Source organism: Argentina anserina, chromosome 4 (genome assembly GCF_933775445.1).
Source record: "Argentina anserina chromosome 4, drPotAnse1.1, whole genome shotgun sequence".
Taxonomy (NCBI): Eukaryota; Viridiplantae; Streptophyta; class Magnoliopsida; order Rosales; family Rosaceae; genus Argentina; species Argentina anserina.
In genome coordinates this window covers 4480614-4504948 of record NC_065875.1, presented here as the reverse complement: position 1 = coordinate 4504948, position 24335 = coordinate 4480614, and the positions used below count along the sequence as shown (strand labels likewise).

Below are 24335 nucleotides of genomic sequence, written 5' to 3'. Positions count from 1 at the left end.
TGTTTAGCTTGGCTCAAGAAATTATCACGTCCCATTTTCATGACAAAAACAAGACTATCAGTTAAAGACTTGATCTGCTCGCCTTCATTAATTTCAGAACATATTCACAATCTCCAACAGTAACCCGCACAGTTGATTCTCCATATAAACAGAAAATTGTTTCCAAAGTCCGATAAAACCCTGCAGACATTACACTACGCAATAATATAATTCATATTCAATCAAGAAAAAAGAGTGCTCTACTGCACAAGCACAATTGACAAGTATGCATCTTCATAGGATCTGCAATTTCTTTTCCCGTACTTTTTACATAAGATTAGCATCAACCTACAACATGTCAAAATGCCCTAGACCCCAAAATGTTGTTTACTCCTCACAATTTCAACATCCTTCCTCTTCTTCGCCGGATAGTGTATGTAGCATAGTGCAAGCCAACACAAGCGTTGATAAGACATGAGAGAGCAAAAAAAAAAAAACTAGTTGAATAGGACTGTCTAGCTCGACTCTGTGCTTATATTTAAATTACTATTGTAGACCCTTGATGGAGTTCTTGTTTTGGCTCGCTTCTTTGTTGGTCGACCAACAGGGTCAGAGACATGAGCCTCCAAGTATGGAGAACCCAGCTGTAACTCTGTATCATCTGGACCAGCCCATGCTATCGGATTTGCTACAGAAGATTAAAACAGAGTTAGTAATATAGTATGTTTTTTTTAGTAATACAGAAGAAGAAATAATTTTTTTGTTTTCTCTTTTACATCAAGAGAGATGCAGCGACTAAAGTACCAAGTCTCTGATAAGTTTAACCCTTTTCCGAAAGAATACTTCGTACTTTAGTAATTTTATGGCTACTTGGAGCATCTTTAGCAATGCTAGCCATATTTTAGTTAAATTTCAACCAAAGTAGCTTAAAACTCATTTTGACTATAGCCAATTTAGAAATACGTCTACATCAGATCTCTCTACGTTAGTTTTATTTGAAATTAAAGTATTCATTACATACCTAAAAAGTATTATAACTTTATTTATAAATTATATATAATTCCCTACAAGGAATGCTTTAAATTCAAATGTTTTAACTTTTAGCTATTTCACTAGAAAAATTTGTTGAGTGAGATATCTCAAAGTTAAAACAGAGTTATAATAGTCTGCTACAGCCACTAATTTTCGTAAAAAACTAAATATGCCCTTCAAAATAGGTTAAAAGTTATAATAGAGAGTATGTTAAAGATGCTCTTACTCACTTTCCTGCCTGCATTTAACCATGATGGCTAACATATTAACTATACATGTGTTATGTTTCTTTTTGAAACTCCACTCGAGTATATGTTATGTAAACTCTAATCATGATCATGATGCAAACACAAAATACTGTAAAAGCTAATGATTTACATGACATATGACTTTAGGATTTCTAGGGTCGAACTATATAATCTTAAAGATAAGTCAAGGTCCATATACAAAGGAAAGCCTCAAGTGAAACTAATTGATATCCTATGGTTATTTGCAGGTCAGTACTCAAAGTTGATGTCCAATTTTCAAGAATCCCCAAATTTTGCAACTTTCCACACACTGCTCAAACTAAACAATATATATGCATGGAGTGTCAATTTGTCACACTTATTTGACCATTTAGTAGATAAAAGCAAACTGCATGTCCTGGTTTTGCCTGTACCAATAAAATAAAAGTAAATATGCACCTCCCTTTTTAAGAAAGGAGCAAAATAACAATTTTTATATGACATTTCAGTGGCAGACACCCCTCAATCAAAGCATAAAGCTCTTAAACCCTAGATAAGCATGGCAAATTGGCAATCCATATTGACATATACAGCAAATGATCTGACAGCGCACAGTCTTTAATAAAGAAAGAAAAATTGAAACCAAGTATATACATTGCTTATAAAGACTCACCTATTGTAGGATCAAGAGTTCTACTGCCATGTGGAGAAGCTGTCAAACGAGGAGCAGCAGGACGTTTCCTCACATAATTCTCCTGTAAAGGCCTCGGAATCTGAAAGGAAAACTGTGCCATAGATAGCCCATCCACCATATACTCGGGATGCTCAATCAAATACCTGGAAAAAAAAACAGCTCAATCATTACTTGAAGAACCCAAATACATCTATACGATTTATACTATAGTTACTTGTAAGTTCCAACCAATCTCAATAAACAGAAACACTAGAAACATACTTCTGCACCTCCACCATGGATCGAAGTCTCTTCCCGGACGGCGCTTGGTAATAACTGAAAAAAAACAATGTATCAACATTAGAATCCACTCTGAAAAATCAGCAATATGCAATAGTAATACCAATGCAGCCGATATCGGCAATGGCACACTGAAATATAGCCACATACACGTCGGCGAACTTGGTGCTTCCTTCTCCCCGAATCCTGAGCAGGCGTTGCCAGCCGGGCGGTGGCTGAGCAATGTTGGGCCTATCAATAGCCCAGAGCCGGCTCCCGTCCTGATTAATATCAGCCGGATCATCACACGAAATCGACGGCCGCCATTCTTTGGCAGTCTCACAGTAAAACGGCTGCTCCAAAATATGCTCCCGGATTTTCTCATACTGCTCCTTGGTCGGGATCAGCCTCCACTTGAAGCAATTAGCACACTGCACGGTGAACGCCCCGACCGACGGCAAAACCCTAGCGCCTGTACTCACCGGAGAAATGGAGCTTATAGGACTCGGGCTCAGGTTCTTATTCCCACGACCGGCACCACCACCACCACCTCCGGCGGGGTCGTAGAGCACGAGCTCCTGCGACTTAAGATGCGACTCGAGAATCTCGTCGGAGGAGGAAGGAGACGAGGGCGGCGACGACACCGACGACGAAGAAGCGGATAAGCCGGCGGCTCTGTTGCTGTTGTTCTCGCTCGTCTTCGCCGGCTCCGGCTCCGGCTCGCGTTCTTCTTCATCTCTTGGCTCTCGTCCGAGCTTGAGAGTGATATTCAAGGCGGCGGGGTCCATTGGTTTGGGGTCACAGATCTCCCAGCACCTCTGAGCTGTTTTTTAAAGAAAGGAAAGCATCAAGAGGATTGGTTTTGGGGGATTAGATCTGAGGGTGGTGATTGGGGGCTTACCGGAGATCTGCGGCGGCGGTGATGGAATGAGAGGGTCAGGAGGGCGTGGGAGGTTTTGGCTTGATTGGGAAAGAAGAGGGAGGAGGAGAAGAAGGAGGAGGAAGATTAGGGGTTGCAGGTTTTGGGGGAGAGAGAGAGAGAGAGAGAGAGAGAGAGAGAGAGAGAGAGAGAGTTTGGAAATGGTGGGAGGGGAGAAAAATGGAAATGTATTCGTTTCGTTTTTGGGTTATATTTGGGAAAGTAGAGGGAGGGGGTTTATTTATGTAAAAATTAATTGGAGTTTGTAGTTTGATTAATTGAGTTAATTGGATTTAACGAGTGAGAGGTGTTTGGATTGGATTTGGTTTGCTCTGAAATAGGAAGTTGGCATGAAGGGGTGAAAGTTGCACAGCCAAACACAGCTGCATTCAGCTCATTTCTGATTTCATACTTTCACTCTTGTACAAAGTTAAAAGAATTTAAGATAGGGACATGGTGCAGCTCGTTTCAAATTGTTTCATACCGTATCCAATAGGTTATTTTTATCGTTGTAATTAATATTGTCATGACATATATGTTTGAAAATTATGAATTTTAAATTATAAATTTATCGTACAGTTTTACTTTTTATAAAATACGATTCATTTTTTAGTGTTCTAAATTTATGAAATAATGTCTTTTTTTTTTACCCAAGTGACTTGGTGAATGTTGCAAATTAAATTGTGAATTAATTTTTTATTTCTGTTTCTGAGTGAGAGAAACTGAGATGATTTAAACAATGGTAACATCACTAACACTTGCAAACGATAGTGTTTTTCAATGAAGAAAAAGGAAAATATAAGAAGCAAGAAAAAATGGGGTGAGAGAGGCTCGAACTCTCGACCTCAGGATAACTCACTGTTTAAGCTATGAGACCTACGCGCTAGCCAACTGCGCCACCACCCCGATGCGTATAACCTTCCTTCTGTTATCCTATCACTGCTTCTGACATAAGCATGCTCCATGAGGTATGGCAACTGGGAACAGAAAGGTAGCTTTCAGCTCTTTCCAGATCAATACTAGTTGCTCAATCCTAACCTACATAACACGGAAGCTTGGTTGGACGACCGATTCCCGCTTCGGAAGCGGAAGCGGGAGCGGAAGCGCTCGGAAGCGCGATTCCGAAAAAGGTGGGTTTGGAAGCGCGGCGGAAGCGTTAGCTTCCAAATTGGAAGCGCGACGGAAGCGTTGTCTTCTAAATTGGAAGCGCGATGGAAGCGTTGGCTTCCAAATTGGAAGCGCGACGGAAGCGTTGACTTCCAAATTGAAAGCGTGATTCATTCTCTACCTCTATTTCATCAATCAATGTCTTGAGACTCTTCTTGTCGTCTCATCTTCTTATTTATTTCGTTAAGCGGTTAAAGATGATCATCATCAATCAATCTAATATGTGTCAGAAATAAGGGGGAGAAATATCAGGAAAATCTAGATGAGAGAGATATAGAGAGAAGACAGAGAGTTATGGAGAGATATGAAAAAAATCCATATGAGAGAGAGAGAGAAGACAAACCTTTTTTTTATTAATTTAATCTAGTGATGTCTCTTTGACTTGCACGTGCCCAACACTTTCACACTATGTTGTACATTCTTTTGTTTAAATTTTGAAATGAAGCTTTAATAATGCTATAATTAAAGATAATCATGGGTTAGAAAATAAGTTATTAATAGTTATACAGTTATTTTAATACTAGGTAAAATAATTTAAAAAATAAAATATAAAAATATTATAATATATATATTATGACGCTTCCAAAACGCACCCGCTTCCTTAATTTTTTTAAAAAAAACGCTTCCGCGTTTCCAAACGCTTCGCTTCCACGTACCCGCACCCGATTCCATGCAAACTAGATCCTAACGACCCAGAATATAACACATCTCCAAGACTCCAATCTCCTCCAGATTGATGTTGTTATCTTCATATTTTCTTTTGTTCGTGTAATTTAACTATTTTCTAAATACATGACTACATTGCACAAGTTAAACTTATTCAGGTAACGGCACAAGAAATAGAAAAATCTTCATTCTGAAGAAAATAAAAGAAAGGACAGGTCGTTCTAATTCGTCCGAGTTAGGTCATTCCTGTCTCTGAAGTTGCAAGGTGGTCTAACCAGCTCCCACCATCTGCTTTCCCAGTTTTCCGATTTGGTCTGGTAGGAGGCAGGTGTACGAGGGTTCTCTATATAATCATATTTAATTTTAATAGAAAAAAAAAGGGGCAGGACAACCAGCACCCAGCAAAACACCAAATAGAAAAGGAAAGAATAACCCCTCACAACAGAAAGAACAAATGCTGCATTGCAGTCTAAGCTAAAAGCAAATCAGCTATTCGAACGTATGCAAATGAATCACCAAAAGATGCCAAGAAGCACACACCCTCCCCCAAAGTATCAAACTAGGTTAATTCTGTTCCTGACAAATCCAAATGCAGATGGTCCAAAAAACATCTATTACAAGAAAACTTGAGGTAATTATTGTAAAAACGAGACTAAATTATCACAAGAAACACATCATATACAGATGCAGCTACCAACAAGACTAACTTGTATAGATATGCACAACAAAACTCTAGCCTCTGCTATAGAATTCCATTCCAACTGTATGGAATTCTTCTAAAGAGGGAACTAGCATGAATTTTCTAGTGAGGGTTCCCCAACCACAAGCGAGAAACCAGCAAACTCGTGATTTCTTAAACAGTTAAACTATTGCCGTAACCTGGTGTACATACTCTTCTATACGTACAAGTGGAGTGCTTGTGTTTGTAAAAGTATCGCAGCAAAAGAAAAATCAACCACAGATTGCAAGGCTAAATACTCGCGCACTAAGGTTTGTGAAAAGAAAATGAATCAGCTATCAATAAATAATATAGTAAAGAAAGCTCATACAATGAGGATCATGCAAACAGGAGACAATATCATTAATCTAACAATCCCTCCTACCAAGTAGCAGGTGATGATACAGCGCTGCAAGTTTAGCTGCTAGACCTTCCCACTGAATCTAAAAAGAGAAAGTTAGGTTTAATATGAAATAAGGACTGCCAAGCTCACATGAGAAAGCAAGGATATTTGAATTTACCAAGGCTTCCCTTAGTACTGACTGCAAATTATTTGTTTTCAACTTCTAAATATATACAACCCAAACCTTGTCACCAGGGAAGCATTCCACCGAAAGATACATCAAAAGCTTCATTTTTACCAGGTAGCATGATCAATAAAGTCAGGCAGATGAACAAATTTGAATCTGCACCTACAGCATATACAAGACTTTGACGATCTGAGGTACAAGAACAACAGAAACAACCAAACGACAATAAGTGATCATCATAAAAAAGTGTTATTGAATTTTTTTCCCTTCAAATTGCAAACACGCTAACATCACAGGTTTCATCCCTGGGGCTGAAAACTAGAAATGATCCATGCTTTGCACTCCTCGAGAAACAAGATGCTATCATTGTAGCATAAGGCTTACAATTTCCAAGACAACATTCCGTGTCAGGCCTCGGATTGTTCACTCAAGCAATACTCTTGTATGAAAAAAAATCATATACACAGCACATATTGTGCGGAAGCGGCCAACAATTCCACACACATGGGTTCAATAATGCCGATACTCCTCCCACTTTAGCCACCCAGTAGAGATCGGGTATGTGATTTTACACAAAACACCTCGACATTAGTGTGTGGTATCAATTCATATAACCCAAAGATGACTCTTCACTTTTTCGAACGTGAGATTCTAAATGGCTCAAATCTAAGCCGATCAATTTCCAACAGCACAAACAGCCAAAAATCAAAACGAATCGAAAACAGGAGAAATTAGAATCACAAATGCATCAAACAACAAACAACTCTAAAGCATCAATCAAGGCAATTTATTTATAAAGCAGAAGTATATCATAAAAAGCCGCGAAATTCTCATTAGAAATTTAAAACCCAATTTCATGATGCCAAAGCATACATTGTCTTAGACCACCTCCCTAAAATACAGACCATATCAATTCGACAAATACGGAGCGGGCAGACGACCCATGAACCCCACTGATCTGACCCGACCCGACCCGACGCGATCGGATCTCAGACGGGGCTGAGAAGCTGGGAAAGCTGTGGCTTGGGATCGGAGTTCATGCCCACGATGATGATTAGAGGGATGAAGCCGTAGTGAACGACGACCTTGGCCTTCCTCATGGTCCAGTTGGTCCACTCCTTGACGGACTGAGAGATTGAGCCGTCGTCGGAACCCTTGGAGCCCTTGGTGGTGGACTTGCCCTTGGTCTTCAAGCTAACCCTAGACGCCATTGATCTCCGTGCGAGCCTCTCTCTCTCGATTGGTTTCTCTGTGGAGATTTTTACGGTGTAAAGCCTTGAATCTAAAACCCTAATTATGAGGTGGTGTGCTTGTTTATAGGGGTACCTTGTGGTGTTCAGTGAGAGAGTGATCGACATGTGGCGCGAATCACAGCCGTTCGTTTCGTTTTGAGAGCTCTAAGTTTCTGATAAACTCTACAGATTTTGATTTTCTCTTCATTAAATGGAAAATGGATATTTGAAAAAAAAAGGAATTGAATTTACAAGCCTCTCCTTTTGAGAGACGGTGTCAAAAGAGAATATGCCGATAAATTTGTCATATTAATTCAAACTCAATTGGCTATAATTTTATTTTGCACGTCACATCGCTTGCATATGTGAAATTAAATTCATCAATCCTTATATTTAACATAAGATTTTAAGTATAAGTTGTTAGACCATCAGAGTTTGATGAATGTCATATCTACATTACCAAAAAGACGAAATGTTCCTTAAATATAGCTCTTAATTTGGTTTAATTTCATCAACTTCTTCTAGCTCAAAATGAAATGAAGAAAAAAAAGTAGCAAATGTGGTTCATTGCAAACCAGCCTAACTTTGTGCCGGCAAAATACCAATTTGAGTTTTAGTTGAAGAATCATCTTAACTGCACAACTAAGATAATATATAAATTCATGTAGTACAATCTCATACTCTCAAGTCATTATTGTACGCACAAATTATGTTGTTCGGATGCATGTATGCACCAAATGAAGGTTTAAAATTTTGTTTCTGACTCTATTTTAAAAGATTTAGTTACTAATTCATCATCAACACATATAGTAACTCGTAACAAGAAGTACCGCATGTATCCGCACAACATATATGCGCACAACACCTTTGCTCGTGGTGTGGTGTTTATTTGACGTTGCTGAAGAGGGTAGTTTTTCTCATGGCCTCATATATGTTAATGTTTGTAGCGAGGCCGGATCGTCACTCCCAAAATAATAGCTCCACATTAAGGGACCGATTTGTAATTGGCAAATACAAAATTAAACAAAATTAAAAAAGATTACAAGCATTAGTTTTTTTTATATTTTCGATTAGAATTACTAGCATTGGTTCAAAGAGTAGACAGAGAGAGGATTAAGGGGAGCATCGCAAATAACATAGGGGGTCGGGAGCAGAGAAGAAGAAGAAGAAAGGAAGGCGAAAATGGGAGGAGGAATGGAGGCAAACAAGAACAGGTTCGTGGAGGAGTGGGGCGCCGCCAGAGAGAATCTGGAGCACAACTTCCGCTGGACTCGCCGCAACTTCGCCCTCATCGGCATCTTCGGCATCGCTATCCCCGTCTTAGTCTACAAGGGCATCGTCCGAGAATTCGTAATTACTCTCTCTCTCTCTCTCTCCATCTTTATTGGAATTCTTAGATCTCTCTCCTGTGTGTTCACAATACTCGGTTCGATTTTGTTTCGTTTGACTTTGTTTTGTTCTCTAATGTGGGTGATGAAAAGAGGTTGGGTCTTGCGTTAAATTAGGGTTGTTTTCGAGAAATAGCTAGTATGTGGTTGGTTGGGTTTAGCGACGAGGCACGGTTGGTTTTACAAGTAGTAGTGTAGAATCATCATTTCTGAAGCATTGGGAACTTTTTTTAAAAGGCTATATTGGATTTTGTATTGTCATATAGTTTTGGGTCTGCATTTAGGTAAGTAAATGTACTGTTTTCAGCGTCGAATCTCTGCTGCCAGTATGTGCTTAATCTTGGTGCTTGAGATTCCCGGCGAGACTGAAATTGGTGGGGGTCTTTGTTCTCGTCTTTCGTTAACCATTCCTACATTGGATGTTTCTGTGTGTTGGAGTAAGTGATGAGATGAATTGTGTTGGCTAATGTGATACTTTAGTATCATGTTTCTAGTTTCATATCAATGTACATGTTCACTAACAATTAATAAACACCTAGACAGATACTATAGATTGCGCTGATATGGAAACCAAGATAGGCCGTGACACCAAAATTGAAACTCAGTTAAATTTTGTAAGTCCCATATTAAATTGTGAACTTGGAATTCCTGGAAACTTTTGTAAATGCTCTAGCAGAGAGAATGGTGGAGATCCCATGGTCCGTTCAGTCTGGTTGAAGAACCAATGAAAAGTTACAGTTTCATAGGATTTTTAATTCTCTTGTGCAGTTGTACATTCTGCTGGAGGAATGTCAATGATATATCTCTTCATTTGGAGCCTCTGTAAGAGATCAATATAGATAGTCAATGACGTTTCTGTACGAGAATGATTTTTCTTTCTGCAGATTAAGGGGTTTAGGGTCATGGGTGAATTAGATAGCTGTTAGAGTGTTAGCTGATATAGTTGTTAGTTTCATACTTAATTTCTTAATTATATGGCTTTCCATAGTTAATTTCATTATCGGCTTTTCTTAATTACAGTACTTTAAGTTGCTTGCTTTGATATAGCATCTGTGCCAGTGGAACAGTTTCCCTTTTCTTTAAAAATTGAATCATTGATGTGAGGAACTGTATTTTTTTAATTATATAGTTAAAACCTTTTGATATGCAATAAGTCGCCAAAGTACCTAATACCTCCCCTATATAGCATTTCCTGATATCTGTTGTAAAGCTGTCACGTAGTCCAAATTTAGCCTGCCAATCTAGTGGTATTTATCCGGTTGCATACTTTCCTCCGAATCTCATATTAGGTGCACTTTTTTACATAATGCAAAAGGATGATAGATGCGAAGCCCCTCTTGTGCTAAACATAAAAATTTTAATTACTAACATTCTTTTGTTTGTTTTGTTGATGTGATTCGGAATACACAATAGATGCTTCAACTTTAAAAAAAAAAAAATTCTTAGGTATCAATCTGTTTTAGTATTCCTATATTCGCATGCTTTCTTATAGTATTTGGTCATTTGTAACAGACTTTTTTATCAATATTTGGTAGGTACCATTCTGTTTCAAATCTTCAACCAGTACACCATTTGAGTCTTAACATTCATATTTGTTTCCATAATGTGGCAGCATATGCAAGATGAGGATGCAGGCAGACCATACAGGAAGTTTCTGTGAACTGAGACAATGCTTCGCAAATAACTGTGCGACTAGTCATAGAAGGTTCTCTACGGGACCACAAATTTCATCTCCTTGTATGGGAAAGTATTTCCTTTGTTAATGTCACTGCTCATCAAACATAATGTTATGAGAGTTTGTATTTTATTTTGGGTTGTATCTTTTCCAGTAGGAATACTGTGCAATCAATGGCAAACTTCTGCTTTTACTATAGTTTTGCCCCAATTTCTTTCCTTGATCCTTATTTCACAGATGCACAAACAGACGTTATTTAGATATGGCCGTTCTCTTTTTTATTAATATATTTCATAGGTATCAATCTGTTTCAATATTTCTATTTTCGCACTCTTTTATAGAATTCGTCTTTTGTAACACTCTTTCAAATCATATTTGTCTCATTATACATCCTCTGGTTCACATTGGTTAGTTCAAGTGATATTTTTCATACTTTATGCATATCACCATGTAACAGCATGTGTATTGCAGAATCAGTATGCAGTGTTCTTGTGTTTAAGCAATCCCGTTCACACGGTCAGTAGTTGACCATGAAATTCATGTTCAACCAACATTGAATGTAAATCTTAAGGTTGAAAACAAAATAACTCAATTTTAAAAGATTCTCCTCACCCTTGGATTTACATCCAATGTTAGTTAAGCATGAATTTCATAGTCAGTTGTGTGAACGGAACTGGGTGTTTAAGTGGTTTGGTGATAACAAATTTTAACTGAAAAGCTTGATATCCTATGCACAACACAGTTTAATAGCATATGACTTATTTTTTAGTCAAAAAAGAAGAAAAAAAAACATATGACTTCATTTCATGCATCCAAATCCGAATTATGAATTTATGATGAAGTCGTATTTTGGTGTTTTAGTGATTTAATGGAGCTGACAGAACCAACTTATTGAAAGTACTAAATCATAAATAACAGCTCCTTCATCACAAAAGAATCAATTCAGTAATTAGCGCAAAACTTTCTTCAGTGTACTTCAAGTCATTGAAGTTGTAGGAATGAACAATGCTGAATACAGACGGCACTAATACTCATTGGCAAAATCAATCTGTCAAACTGATCAAGATGAAAACAATTATATACTAAAGCGAAATAGCTCCAAAGAATATATGTGCTTTATAGGGGAGACAGTGTTTCTATGAATGGAAAGGAGTCTGTATGGGAATGAAGGATCTTGAAATCAAGAACAGCTTCTCGAGAAGGAACCAATACTGTAGGTCTTCTATGAGTCCCATTACTCAAATTGCAAGAGGCAACCATACTACCTTCGATACCAAATATAAATACCACCGCCTCTGATTCCTCTTCCTTTTCTCCACAAGTAATTCTCAGCACTGAAGCATTAGATCCAATGCTGGAAAAGCCACATGTACCAGAAAGTGAAACTCTTATGCCTTCAATATTGAGACGGTACTTCACTGACCATGCAGAGTAATCTTTCTCCAACTCAAACACATCAAATTCTAGAAAAGAGGTTGTTGACAATATCAGATGCAGGTGGCCTCCAGACTCCCCAAAATAATTGACAGTTCCATACAACGAAGACTGGGGCATAGGCATCGGGTTCAAGCACTCTTTATCCACATCAAAGTAAAGCGAAGTCTGTTGGGAACTATACCAGTGAATTGCACGCCTGCAAAATACAGGTTCACGGAAGTGTATATTCCTGGGTGCATTAAATGATATTGGAGATGAGTTCCAAGTTTTGGTCTCGGAATCATAAAGGTGAATTACATGAGAATCCAGATCCTTCTTGAGTATACACAATATTTTGAAGTAGGGTGAATGCAAGGGATCAAAAGCAATATTTAGAGCAAGTATGTGATACTGAAAGAAAGGAAAAGAAAGAGTCTTGAACTGCTTGGTGGTAGGATTGCAGACATAGAATCGAAAACCAGAATAATGGATTCTTGTTTGACTGCAGGCATTTGAGATTGTTGGGATTACATGCCATATGTCTGGCAAGAGAACATCATCCTCTGTCTGTGAAAGGTCATCAAAGTATTTGAGTTCGTAATTTGGATCATTTTTCTGGTAGGCAGAAGAACACAAAAGCAAACCATTACAAGACTGTAGGATCTTGATGCGTGGGGCACCAAGATAGCTCAGATACGGAGGGGGAGTGAGTTCAGAGGGATTAGAGTGTGACAGAGGTACATAGTGGAACTCCGGAGTATGCAAGTAATCATTGTTTAGAAGTAGGCCAGAAGGGGATGCAATGCCTCGGCAGCGGATGTGGGTGGCAATGAATTGGGGGTTGGAAATGAGTGAGAGCCATTGTTTGGACACACATTTGAAGCAAATGAGGGATTTTGGGGGTAATCGAACAAGGATTTGGGATAAAAGATCTTCATTGCTGGCAATGTCTGTGGCTGATGATGAGACTGACATCACTCAACCAAAAGAGTTCCGAATTTCTGTAAAACAAAAGAAGATGAACAAAGTAACAAATCGAAAGTGAGTAAAGGAACGGAGAAATGACACATAACACATGACCAAATCAACTGCAGTCAAAGGGAAAAGAACCAACATACAGTAATATTGCATACTCTGCAAGTCTTCCTCCCAGTCCCCAGTTGTTTCACATTTCAAAGGTTTCTTGAGGGTCCATTCATGTCTATCTGCTGTCCAACTTCTATTTTTAATTGCTGCAAAGAAAGAAAATGATGCGAAATCAACACTCCAGTACATTCACCTGATATTCCTGAAACTCATCCAGTCACAAACTTATTCAGATTACTGAAAATGAGAATCAACAAATCACATATCAATTGAAGCTGAATCATCCACCTCAGTTGAGCCACCAAAACTCTTGGAATCTCAAACTAATTAATATGCAAAATCAGATACATTATTTTTCAGAAAACTAAAAGATATCTCAGACCAAGAATCCCAATGGTATGAAACAAACCCTTCTATATAAATATTCAATGTAGTCAATCCCAGTTGGGCTGTTCTAGAGACACGGAGATCGCTATAAAATAGAACAGGGTAAATTGGGGTTGTAGTGACTTCAGTTTTATCTAGCTGATGTTTGATCTCCAGATAGGTAGGTACAGTACCCTTCATAATTCAAACATCAACTCCTCAAACAGAGACAGACCCAGAAGCTTATGAGCTTTGAAAAGCCCAGAATCGTACAATGTTGTTATACGGAGTGTTAAGATATTGAAATTGAAAATGACAATCAAACTGAAAAGACAATCTGCAACAACAATCATACATAATGGTGAACAAGTAGAGCAAACTAGTTATGCAGAAGAATAAATTGAATGTATGAAATTTACCTTAGCATCAGGGAGCAGAGCAAGAGATGAAGATCCACAAAACTCAAAATGAATTGGGGTCTGAAAATCAGACGAGATGCTGTGAAGATAACACGAGGGTAAAATTGTAGTTTTCCATGAGCCAAATTTACACCCAAATTCTTTTAAATTCACAGCACAAATAACACTAAACATAAATTTGGTGAGGAATTACGGATGACTCAATTCTACCACGACCCACTTAGTGAGCTTTCTTTACATTTATCTTGTTTAATGGATTGACCCCTGTGGGGAGGACAAGACTTTCATAAGTAGTTTGCAGCTCTTTTGTTTCGTTTTTGTCGTGAGTATTATTTTCAACAGGGTCTTCCACTGCCACTAGAGTGCATACAGTGGTAACTATGAGTCAAGAGAATATCAGGTGAACTAAGTAAACTGTCCGGTGGCAACAGCCGCATTCTTTAAAAAAATCTCATCAATTGTCCTTATTGGCATTCATTTACTTTTAATGGAACCTATTAAACTGTTAAAGAAGAAAATGCTACATTATGAAGAAAAGTTTGGTCAGCCATTTTTTTGAATGGAAATTCTGAAAATAAGGATTTCTGGAAGGCAAAATAAAGATTTTATGATTAAGATGCTTCCTTTCACCATAAAATCCAGCCACATACAACGTACGGGACTGAACATACTGTTTTTGATTAGTTATACAACCACAATTAAACATAATTTCTTTTTTAGTTAGTTACTAAGTAAGTGAACATCATTGTTCAATGAATTATATACCGCACCGTTTTAGCAGTTGAAACGTAATTTTTTTTTTGAGTCATATACTGAGTAATTCTACATCATTCAACATATTAGATACGTCACCGTTTAAATCGTTGGAGTAGACAAAAGATGAGTGTCAACTAGGAAGAAAAAGAATCTAGAAAAAAATGACATTGTTGGTAATAAATCCACCTAGAAAAGAAGAAATGATTAATTCTTTCAAACAACAAACACAGAACGGAAAATTAGTGAGCTTTTATAGAGGTGAAAACCCCAGGTATTGAACCACTCTCTGACTGCGCTTAGCAAATGAGAAATGGCAAGCAGGGGGAGAAAAAATTCCAAACTCATAGCTTCTTCCCGTGCAGGTGGTGCAACTGAAGTGGGCAACACCGAAGAATTCTTGCGCGAGATCCTTTTGCGCCTTCCAGCTAAGCCAGTTCTCAGGTTCAAGTCAGTTTCAAAAAAAATGGTACTCGATAATCTCTACTCCAAAGTTTACTGTCACTTACGCCAGGAGAAACCCAAACCATCTCTTAGGGTTTATGCTGCATGCTCGACTTAATTTCCAACCAAACCCTCGTGGTCTCTCCTTTCATCGGCGTAGTTATCAATATGATAGACACCCAAATTTCCTGAGTATCCCAAACCTGGAAATTCATCATGTGTGTAATGGGTTGATGTGCTTTTCTAAGCCTCATATGAATTCCTCTCAAATCACTTTATATTATGTTTGTAATCACTCATCTGGGCAATCAAAATGGCTTCGGGTTCTTGGAAGTCCATGCAGAGAAACAGTGAAGGCTTTTAATGTGGCTTTTGATCCTTTGGAGTCACCTCATTACTGACTCCTATTTGTTAGTGAGTTGTCTGTGTTAGACGAGAACCGTCTCATCAAAATTGATATCTACTCGTCAGAAACAAAGTCTTGGAGACCCTCCAGGAAGGGGATTTACATTTTGAAATACGATATAGGGTTTCACGTTGCCGTTTACAGGAAGGATGCAATTTACTGGTACAATCAGAAGAATCAGTCTTTGGCATATTTTGATTTCAATGATGACAGCGTCGAGAGGTTGCCATGCATGACTTGTACCTAATTTGGAGAGTCGGGCGGGCATTTGCATCTTGCGGCAACTTGGACAAATTGGTTGGTTGTCTTTAAATTGCTGGAAGATAGGTCTGGGTGGTTTGTGAAGCATCGCGGTAATTTTGGTATGTTAGCTACTGTGTTTCCGAGTATGGTCGTTAACAAACCAAATAGGACTTATGTGATTTCTGTGGTGAACGTCATAAGAGGTGAAAACGAGTTGATTATTGTGCTAGTAATCCCCGAGGGTCTGATATGTTACAATGTCGGTGAAAGGTCTTCAAATAAACTCAGAGATCTGTCTTTGAGTGAGTGTGTCACTAGGACCTCTTAAGGCTAAAGAGGCTACATGATCAGCCACTCTGTTAGCTTTCCTGCTAGACCAACGCCAGCTGATTTGCCGGATTTGAGAAAGAGACCGGGCTTCAGAGAACAAGTTCACTACCTTCCAATCTGCAGGGGCTTTATCAGCAACAAAGGCATCAATTAGGATTTTAGAATCCGATACAATGGTGATTGCCTCCAAATTCATAGCTTTTGCCAAATTCAAACCCTCAGTTATTGCTAGAAGCTCAGTTGCGAGAGGAGACTGAGCATAGGAATTAACAGCGGAACCAGAGACAATCACTCCGTTGTGATCACGAACAACAGCCGCAATACCAGCGCGGTTGTCAGTTTTCCTCCAAGCTGCGTCAGTGTTGATGATTAGAGAGTGAAGAGGGGAGGGCGGAGGGTTGTGAGAGATGCAACTTGCACCGGATCCGGATCAATGTGCTCAAAGGTAATTTTGCATCGATGAAGCCAAATTGACCAAAACATAAGTGAGATATGAGTGTATGTTTCCCTTGGCCAATGTTTGAGACGGATCGCATCCAACCACTTAGTAAAGGAGTTGATGGTCTGAACAGAGACTTTGAAGCCAATTGGATGAGCAAACCAAGCAGCAACAGTCCAAGAACAAGTGAAGAAAACATGTTCAATGGATTCAGGGAAAGAGTTACAAATGGAGCAGAGAGGACTACGAGCAATATGACGGTGGTGAAGCTGGCCTTTAGTAGGAAGAATGTTATGTGGAAGCTTCCACATAAACATTCGATTTTTTGGGACGGTATGAACTTTGGAAATCCACATCCACAGCTGACTGGGAATAGAGTATGAATGATGATGATGGACCACTGAGTTGGTTTGTTTCACAGCTTGCAGAAAGTTGTAACCCGACCTCACTGAGTAAGAGCCATCTTTAGAATGAGGCCAGATGAGCTCATCTCTCCTAGTTCTACACAAGGGATGAATGGAAAGGATAGAGGATTTGAGATGATCATCAATTTCAGTTGGGAAATCATCCTGCTTCCAAGAATTTGATTCCCAATCAATATGGTGAGTGCACAGGGTTAGAGAGAGAAGAGAGAGAGAGAGAGAGAGAGAGAGAGAGACAGAGAGAGAGTTTCAAAAGTTGTTCATTTCATAGATACCTCCCAAATGAGAGAATGCATTACATATAAATGACCAAGATGTTAGGATGAGATGTTAAGCAAAAGGACAAGGCCATACCTGGCAGTACATAGCTGGAAATGAAATACGAAAGTAGCATAAACTCCTGATGGTGTAGAAACTAGCTCTCTGGATGTAGATACAAAATAGTAAAGTAGGCTGAGTCCAACAACTACTCCCCCCTTTGAGACGCGACCTGTCCTCACGTAGCAAAGCCTAGATAGGTGACCACGCCATTGTACCAGCCATGTAGTAATTGTTTTCTTCTTGTGAGTGCGGTATCCCATGTCTAACACCCTCAATGGTTCCCATATGATCTGTCCAGCATCATCAAATTGAGGCAAAGTGCCAGAAGTTGGAGTGTCATCACCGACACGCCGTTTGAGCAGAGAGGCATGAAACACAGGGTGTAGTTTAGAATGAGGAGGCAGCTCAAGCTTATAAGCCACTGACCCAATGCGCTGCAGCACCCGAAACGGACCAAAATACTTGGAGCCAGCTTGTTAGAGTGGCGTTTGATCAATGATTTTTGTCGGTAAGGCTGTAATTTGAGAAACACCCAATCCCCTGCATTAAACTCACGCTCCGTATGCCGCTTAGCAGCCATTTGCTTCATCCTCTTTTGTGCCTCAGTCAAAGTAGACCGTAGAGAGTGAAGGAGTGTGTCCCTCTCAGTGAGCTCTTTGGACACATTGGTATTGCCTGGAAGGTAAGATTCCACTATCGACGGAGGGTATACATAAAGTGCCTGGAACGACGACATCTAGATTGCGGAGTGGTAAGAGGTGTTCAACCACCACTCTGCCCAATGCAATAGTGACCGCCACTTTGCCGGTTCGTTCATGATGAAACAACAAAGGTATTGCTCCAACGAACGGTTGACAACTTCGGATTGGCCATCACTTTGCGGGTGGTAAGTAGAATTGTGACAAAGAGTAGTACCTTGAAGCTTGAAAAAGGCAGACCAAAACTTAGACAGAAACACCAGGTCTCGATCACTCACAATGCGACGTGGCATGCCATGAAGCCGGAAAATATGACGGGTGAAGGTGTCTACAATGGATGAAGCAGTGAAAGGGTGAGTCAAGAGAACAAAATGTGCATACTTTGTGAGGCGATCCACGAAAACCATTATAGAATTGAAGCCATTAGATAGGGGAAGGCCTTCCACAAAATCCATCGATATGTCTTCCCACTTTTATTTAGGAATTGACAGCGGTTGTAACAAGCCCGGTGAGCGGATGGATTCAGGTTTTTGCCGTTGGCACACGTCACAGAAAGCAACAAACAACTTCACATCCTTTCGCATCCCCGGCCAAGAGAAGTTGCGGTGTAGGCGAGTTAGAGTCCGGAGATAACCCGAGTGACCTGCCAATAGAGACCCATGAAACTCATACAACACCTTGGCTCTCCAATCTGATGATTTTGGTGTGTAAATGTGTCCATGATGGAATAAACGGCCACAACGAAGCTCAAAGTTCTTGGGGGGATTGGGTGAATGAAGAGCCTGGATAAGACGCTGAGCTGCTACATCTCTTGAACAAGCACCATCGATTTGGGAGACAGAATTAAATAATAGTGCAGAGGCCGTGGTAATGCTGAGCAGTTCATGGCGCCCAGACAAGAGATCAGGAACCGTGTTAGTCGAACCAGCCTTATACTCTATAGTATAATTGTACTCAAGCAGCTTGGCCACCCATTTGTGTTGAACCGGTATCGTTACTCTCTGATCCATCATACTCTTTAATGGCTTGTGGTCCGTGAGGATGGTGAAAGAATTTCCAATCAAGTAAGGCCGCCATTTTTCAATTGCAAACATGATGGCATACATCTCACGCTCATAGGTGGACTGAGCTTGATGTTTCTCTGACAAAGTCTTGCTAAAAAAGAGCACGGGGTGGCCTTGCTGTTGCAGCACCACATCGATACCACCACCACTAGCATCGGTTTCAATGGTAAAAGGCCATGAAAAATCTGGAAGGGCGAGGACCGGCACCGATATGATGGCCTCTTTCAACCGAGAGAAGGCTCACTCCGACTCTGCAGTCCAATGGAAGTTGTCACGGCGGAGCATTGCCGTAATAGGGGCTGCTATCAGGCCAAATGAGCGAATGAACTGGCGGTAAAACCTAGCCAGTCCGAGGAAGCCCCGCAATGCCTTCACTGTTTTCGGTTTGGGCCATTCTTTAATGGATTGCACTTTTCGCGGGATCCATAGCCACACCCTGAGAAGATACAATGTGACCCAAGTATTCCACTTTGTGCTGGGCTATAGAAAATTTGGACAACTTAACAAATAGTGTATTAGTCCGCAAAAATTCGAAAGCCTCTTGAACATGCCGCAAATGACTAGTGAAATCTGGACTGAAAATTAAAATATCGTAGAAAAAAACAAGGATGGACTTATGGAGTAGATGGGCAAACAAATAGTTCATGAGGGATTGGAATGTAGACGGAGTGTTACACAATCCGAACGCCATCACCACAAACTCATAAAGGCCATCATGAGTTTAGAATGTCGTCTTAGGTGTATCCTCTTCGCGCATCCAAATTTGGTGATAACCGAAATGCAAATCAAGCTTGGTAAAGTATTGTGCTCCATGGAGTTCATCCAAAAGTTCCTCCATCACCGGTATAGGAAATCGATCCTTGATCGTAACGGCATTAAGACGCCGATAATCAACACAAAACCGCCATGTTTTATCTTTCTTTTTGACAAGTAAAACCGGTGAGGAGTAGGGGCTCGAGCTTCGGCGAATGACGCCCGAAGCTAACATCTCCGAGACTTGGATCTAAAGTTCCTCTTTTTGGGCATGTGCATAACAGTATGGCAGAACACGAATCGGGCATGTACCAAGCTATAGGTTGATCTGGTGTTCAATGGCCCGCTTCGAGGAAAGCCCAGAAGGCGTGGCAAAGAGGTATGCATAAGCATGAAGGAGTTGGACCATGTCGGCGGGAAGGCTCAAATAGCTTAGAGATGTCTTCACGGTCGCTGGGAGAGGGTTATGGGTGTGCTCTGCTTCCACCAAGGCAAGGAGCTCAACGTGAACACCGGAGGGACTGGAATTGAAACCCTGCAACACATACCGCTTCCCTCAACAAAGAATATCATAATCTTATCGGCAGAATGCCAACCAATGAAACCCAAAGTGCTGAGCCATGGAGCACCGAGAACCAAGTCACATCCCTCCATCAAGGAGTGGAAAAGTGCCCGAGAATTGATAAGATTGTAGTTGCATCAGCACATTGTGAACCACTCTGGTTGGATTCAACTGATGACCCGAAGCGGTTGTATTCAGATGCTTTTTACTTGGATCCAGAGAGAAAAGAGGGGGGGGGGGGATTTTGGGATCCAAGGGTCCGACCATAAGTTAACTGATTCACCATTACTCACACTCCACATCGCCCCATGTTTGACAAGAGTACGACATTCAAGGAGGCTAGTCCAAACCCATGATGGATTAGAGTCCTTCCTAGCTTCCATTAAAGTAGTATCGGGGTAATGAAGCTGTTGAATTACTTGTGCGCAAAAAGACTGAGGGTTAGTGATAGCCTCCAACTTGTTTAGCTAAGAGTGCTCTGTTGAAATCTTGAAAATTCCTGAAACCTCTACCACCATCCGCTTTTGGGAGTCCAAGAGCTTCCCATGATTTCCAGTGAATGCCTGTTTTGGATTTTGATCCCCACCAAAAGTCACTGAGAATAGAGTTTAGCTCCTTGCAAGTCGACTGAGGGAATGTAAAGCAAGCCATTGTTTACGTTGGGATAGCATTTGCTACCGATTTGATAAAAACTTCTTTTCATGCCAAATTCATCATTGATTGCTTCCAACCTGATACTTTCGACTTGATTGCATCTTTAACAAACTGAAGAGCCTTCTGTTTTGACCTTCCCCAGGTAGTAGGTAGGCCTAGGTATCTTCCAGGGTCATTAACCACTTTCATATTGAGAGCCGAACTAACATACTCCACAGTGAAAGGGTTGGTGTTAGGGCTGAAGAACAATGAGGACTTTTCATTGTTAATCCGCTGACCAAAAGAGTGGCAAAAAGTGTTGATAATGTGTGAGAGGTGAGAGTAATTTTCCAAAGTTGCTTTCTAAAAGAACACTGAGTCGTCAGCAAAGACGAGGTGACTGACTAGGATTTGCCTTGGACATACCCTCAAAGGATGAATCATTCCATTTTCGGTGGATTTGATCAACATCTTGGACAATACGTCATTGACAAAGAGAAATAAGAAATGTGACAGAGGGTCACCTTGTCTTAATCCACAAGAAGGCTTAAACTAGTTTCTAGGCTTACCATTTAGAAGAATGGAGTATGAGACTGATCTACTGCATGACATCACCAATCGAATTCAGGAGTTACTAAAACCAAGTCTTGACAATGCATACTCCAAGAAGTTCCATTCAACACGGTCGTATGCCTTGTTCATATCAAGTTTCAAACCAAAGTATCCGTCTTGGCCTGATTTTTGCAATTTCAGATAATGGTAGACTTCATGAGCTATCATCACCTTGTCTTAAATGAGCCTATCTTGCACAAAAGCTGATTGATTGGATGAAATGAGGGCGGCATGAAGGTTTTGAGCCTGTTTGCAATGACCTTGGAGAGAATCTTGTACGAGAAGTTACACAATACAATAAGTCTGAATTAAGACGCCAGGGAGGGATTTTGAATCTTTGGAATCAGTGCTATGTGAGTTTGATTGAGAACATGAAGAAGATCCTTAGTGCTATGATGATTAACCGCTGATGCATGGACCACTTCTTGTACAATATTCCAGTGGTGTTGATAGAAAACTCTAGAGTAGCCATCCGGACCCAGAGCTGTAAAGGCTCTGAGATCAAAAACAACCCTCTTAACTTCATCAATGGTGATAGGAGCGTCAAGGGCCACATTCATCTCAGGAGTTACAACATGATCTATGAAATCCAGTACTTCATGCCATAGTTGGAGGCCTGAAGAGATGGCGATAGATTTAAAATAATTTAAGAAGTGGTTGGTGATCCCTTTCTCATTCTGAATCCATCTTCCATTTTCCTCTTTGATACAAAGAATCTTGTTGCAGCTTCTGAGATGCAGAGTTGTTTGATGGAAATTTTTTATATATCTAATTAAGGCCAATTGATCTGAGACCGCTGCCTCCAATAAATCTCATCTTGGGTCCACAATTTTGAGATGTCATCAGTTAACTAAGCAAGTTGGGGAGCGGCATCTACCTCCTTGGAGTTGCATAAGTTTTCAATATCTCTCAGTAAGCTGCGAACCTGCGCATTGGAATTTGGAAAAGGAGTTTTGCTCCATGAAATTAGAGCTGAGCTCACTGAGCCAAGCTTTGCTGCCCAAGACTTCATCGGACCATGAGAATGAGCATTGTTCCACGCATTCTGAACTACATCAATACACTCATCATGTGCATTCCATAATTGTTCGAACCGAAAAATTGATCTACCTCTGCATTCTATTGGCCTTGTATCAACTAAAATAGGTCTGTGATCAGAACCAATTTTGGGAAGATGGAATACTTGAGTCTTTTCGATCTTGCTTAATACTCCAACTGACATTTGACATTGCTCTATCAAGCCTTTCTTTCATATAGACTCTGCCATTTCTGATTGCAAACCAAGTGAACTCAGGTCCTTGGAAATTCAAGTCCCTCAGCTGAGCATTGTTAATGAAAGCCTAAAACAGTTTATCCAAATGTCCTGCGGGGATCCACCCCATTTTTCAAAAGACCATTTGATTTCGTTAAAATCACCCAGACAGAGCCAAGCAACTGATCTAGGGCTGAAGAGACTAGTCATGTAGTGCCAAAACGTCTTTTCTCATTCTCATGAGGATTTCCATACATAAAAGTGATTTGACAAGCAAAACCATCTGCAAAGACAACATCAGCATCTATGAAATTGACAGAGAAATTAAAAACCTTCACTGAAACAGACTTGTCCCAGAACAAGCCTAGGCCGCCCCCTGTTCGAACTGGATCAACCACAAATAAATGGTGCATCTTCAGTTTCTTCTTCCAGTCACTAATCGTGGACTTATGTTGTCTAGTTTCCATAATAAACATGATCTGAGGAGCTTGATTTTTCACCAATCTCGGCAAGGCTTTAATTGTCAAGAGGGATCCAAGTCCTTGACAATTACATGAAATAATTCTCATTCCTCCCTTATGGCTGCCCCTGGCCAGCCACCAGAGCCATGAAGCACCTCCACATATGAGATTTCCACAATACGCATAGATGGGGGATTTGGATTGTGGAAATGTCTTGTAACTTGAACCTATTCATCCATTTTGATTTGAACTTCATGGAGGTCTTCACCTTGTTGCACAGTGCTTTGGATCTGAGTAGTTCTGTCTTGAGAAAAAACAGGGTGGTTGTCGATAATGACAGGAAGATCAGCTTGGTCCTTATTTCCCCAACATGGGTTTCTCCTTGTACTTCTCCTAATCTTGCCAAAGCTGCTACCTCCACCTCCTCCCTTCTTCCTAGTAGACTTAGACCTGAAACCCTTTTTCTCTTATAAAACAGCACCTTACAAGAGAATAAATGCTTACAAAGTTTGGCATCGGTGAACATATAAAAAGAGCTTGGAATGTCAATGTCATACTCAATAAAAAGACATGTATCCAACAACCTAGTGATGTACTGTCAAGAATGTAATTATGTGTGTATATATATATATATATATACAAGGCTTTTCACATAAGGAGGTCCTTATTTTAGCTTAAGATACGGATTTTCATTTTTGACCAACTTTTCGATTAAGTTTTCATATCTCCACCGTCAAATATCTAGGTAATAACATATAGATCATCTCCACAAAATTTCAGCCGATTCCATAACCGTTAAGGTACTCATAACTTCGATTTTCTACTCAAAATATGAACGGTTCAGGTTCGGCAAATTCAATACGTCCATTGGTTTTGATTAGTTCGATATCTTAACGATCATGAAATCGGCTGAAATTTTGTGGAGATGATCTATACATTATAAACTATATATTGGACGGTGGATATGTGAAAACTCGATCGAAAAGTTGATAAAAAATGAAAATCCGTACCTTAGCTTAAGGTACGGACCTCCTCACCTGAAAAGCCTTATATATATAGAGACCCATGAAACTCATACAACACCTTGGCTCTCCAATCTGATGATTTTGGTGTGTAAATGTGTCCATGATGGAATAAACGGCCACAACGAAGCTCAAAGTTCTTGGGGGG

General features: G+C 40.0%; 4 protein-coding genes, 1 non-coding gene and 1 pseudogene across 6 annotated transcripts; 2 read left to right on the top strand and 4 right to left on the bottom strand.

Annotated features, from left to right (window-relative positions):
• Positions 1–112: 112 nt before the first annotated feature.
• On the bottom strand, positions 113–3246 carry LOC126790778 (methyl-CpG-binding domain-containing protein 2). Its single transcript, XM_050517123.1, has 5 exons — positions 3092–3246; positions 2362–3013; positions 2194–2247; positions 1912–2075; positions 113–667 (listed from the first exon to the last, which is right to left on the bottom strand). Exons 2-5 carry the CDS (start codon positions 2976–2978, stop codon positions 495–497), a joined length of 1008 nt encoding a protein of 335 aa, XP_050373080.1. The 5' UTR covers positions 2979–3013; positions 3092–3246; the 3' UTR covers positions 113–494.
• Positions 3247–3925: 679 nt separating this feature from the next.
• TRNAM-CAU (transfer RNA methionine (anticodon CAU)) lies at positions 3926–4015 on the bottom strand. Its single transcript is given in 2 exon segments — positions 3926–3961; positions 3978–4015. It is a non-coding gene; the product is annotated as a tRNA-Met (tRNA).
• A 2982-nt stretch (positions 4016–6997) lies between these two features.
• Positions 6998–7444, bottom strand: LOC126790790 (mitochondrial import receptor subunit TOM7-1-like). Its single transcript, XM_050517137.1, has one exon. The coding sequence runs from the start codon at positions 7399–7401 to the stop codon at positions 7180–7182; it is 222 nt and encodes a 73-aa protein (XP_050373094.1). The 5' UTR covers positions 7402–7444; the 3' UTR covers positions 6998–7179.
• Positions 7445–8518: 1074 nt separating this feature from the next.
• Positions 8519–10683, top strand: LOC126790791 (uncharacterized). Its single transcript, XM_050517138.1, has 2 exons — positions 8519–8772; positions 10423–10683. Exons 1-2 carry the CDS (start codon positions 8605–8607, stop codon positions 10468–10470), a joined length of 216 nt encoding a protein of 71 aa, XP_050373095.1. The 5' UTR covers positions 8519–8604; the 3' UTR covers positions 10471–10683.
• Positions 10684–11421: 738 nt separating this feature from the next.
• Positions 11422–13813, bottom strand: LOC126790771 (F-box protein At5g07610-like). Of its 2 annotated transcripts, XM_050517115.1 has the most exons (3): positions 13773–13813; positions 13020–13133; positions 11422–12902 (listed from the first exon to the last, which is right to left on the bottom strand). In XM_050517115.1, exon 3 carries the CDS (start codon positions 12874–12876, stop codon positions 11602–11604), a length of 1275 nt encoding a protein of 424 aa, XP_050373072.1. In that variant the 5' UTR covers positions 12877–12902; positions 13020–13133; positions 13773–13813; the 3' UTR covers positions 11422–11601. The 2 variants fall into 2 exon arrangements, with proteins under 2 accessions (XP_050373072.1, XP_050373073.1); XM_050517116.1 differs by lacking the exon at positions 13773–13813 and having other exon boundaries at positions 13035–13501.
• Positions 13814–14838: 1025 nt separating this feature from the next.
• On the top strand, positions 14839–15946 carry LOC126792047 (F-box protein At5g07610-like; annotated as a pseudogene).
• The last annotated feature ends 8389 nt before the right edge of the window (positions 15947–24335 follow it).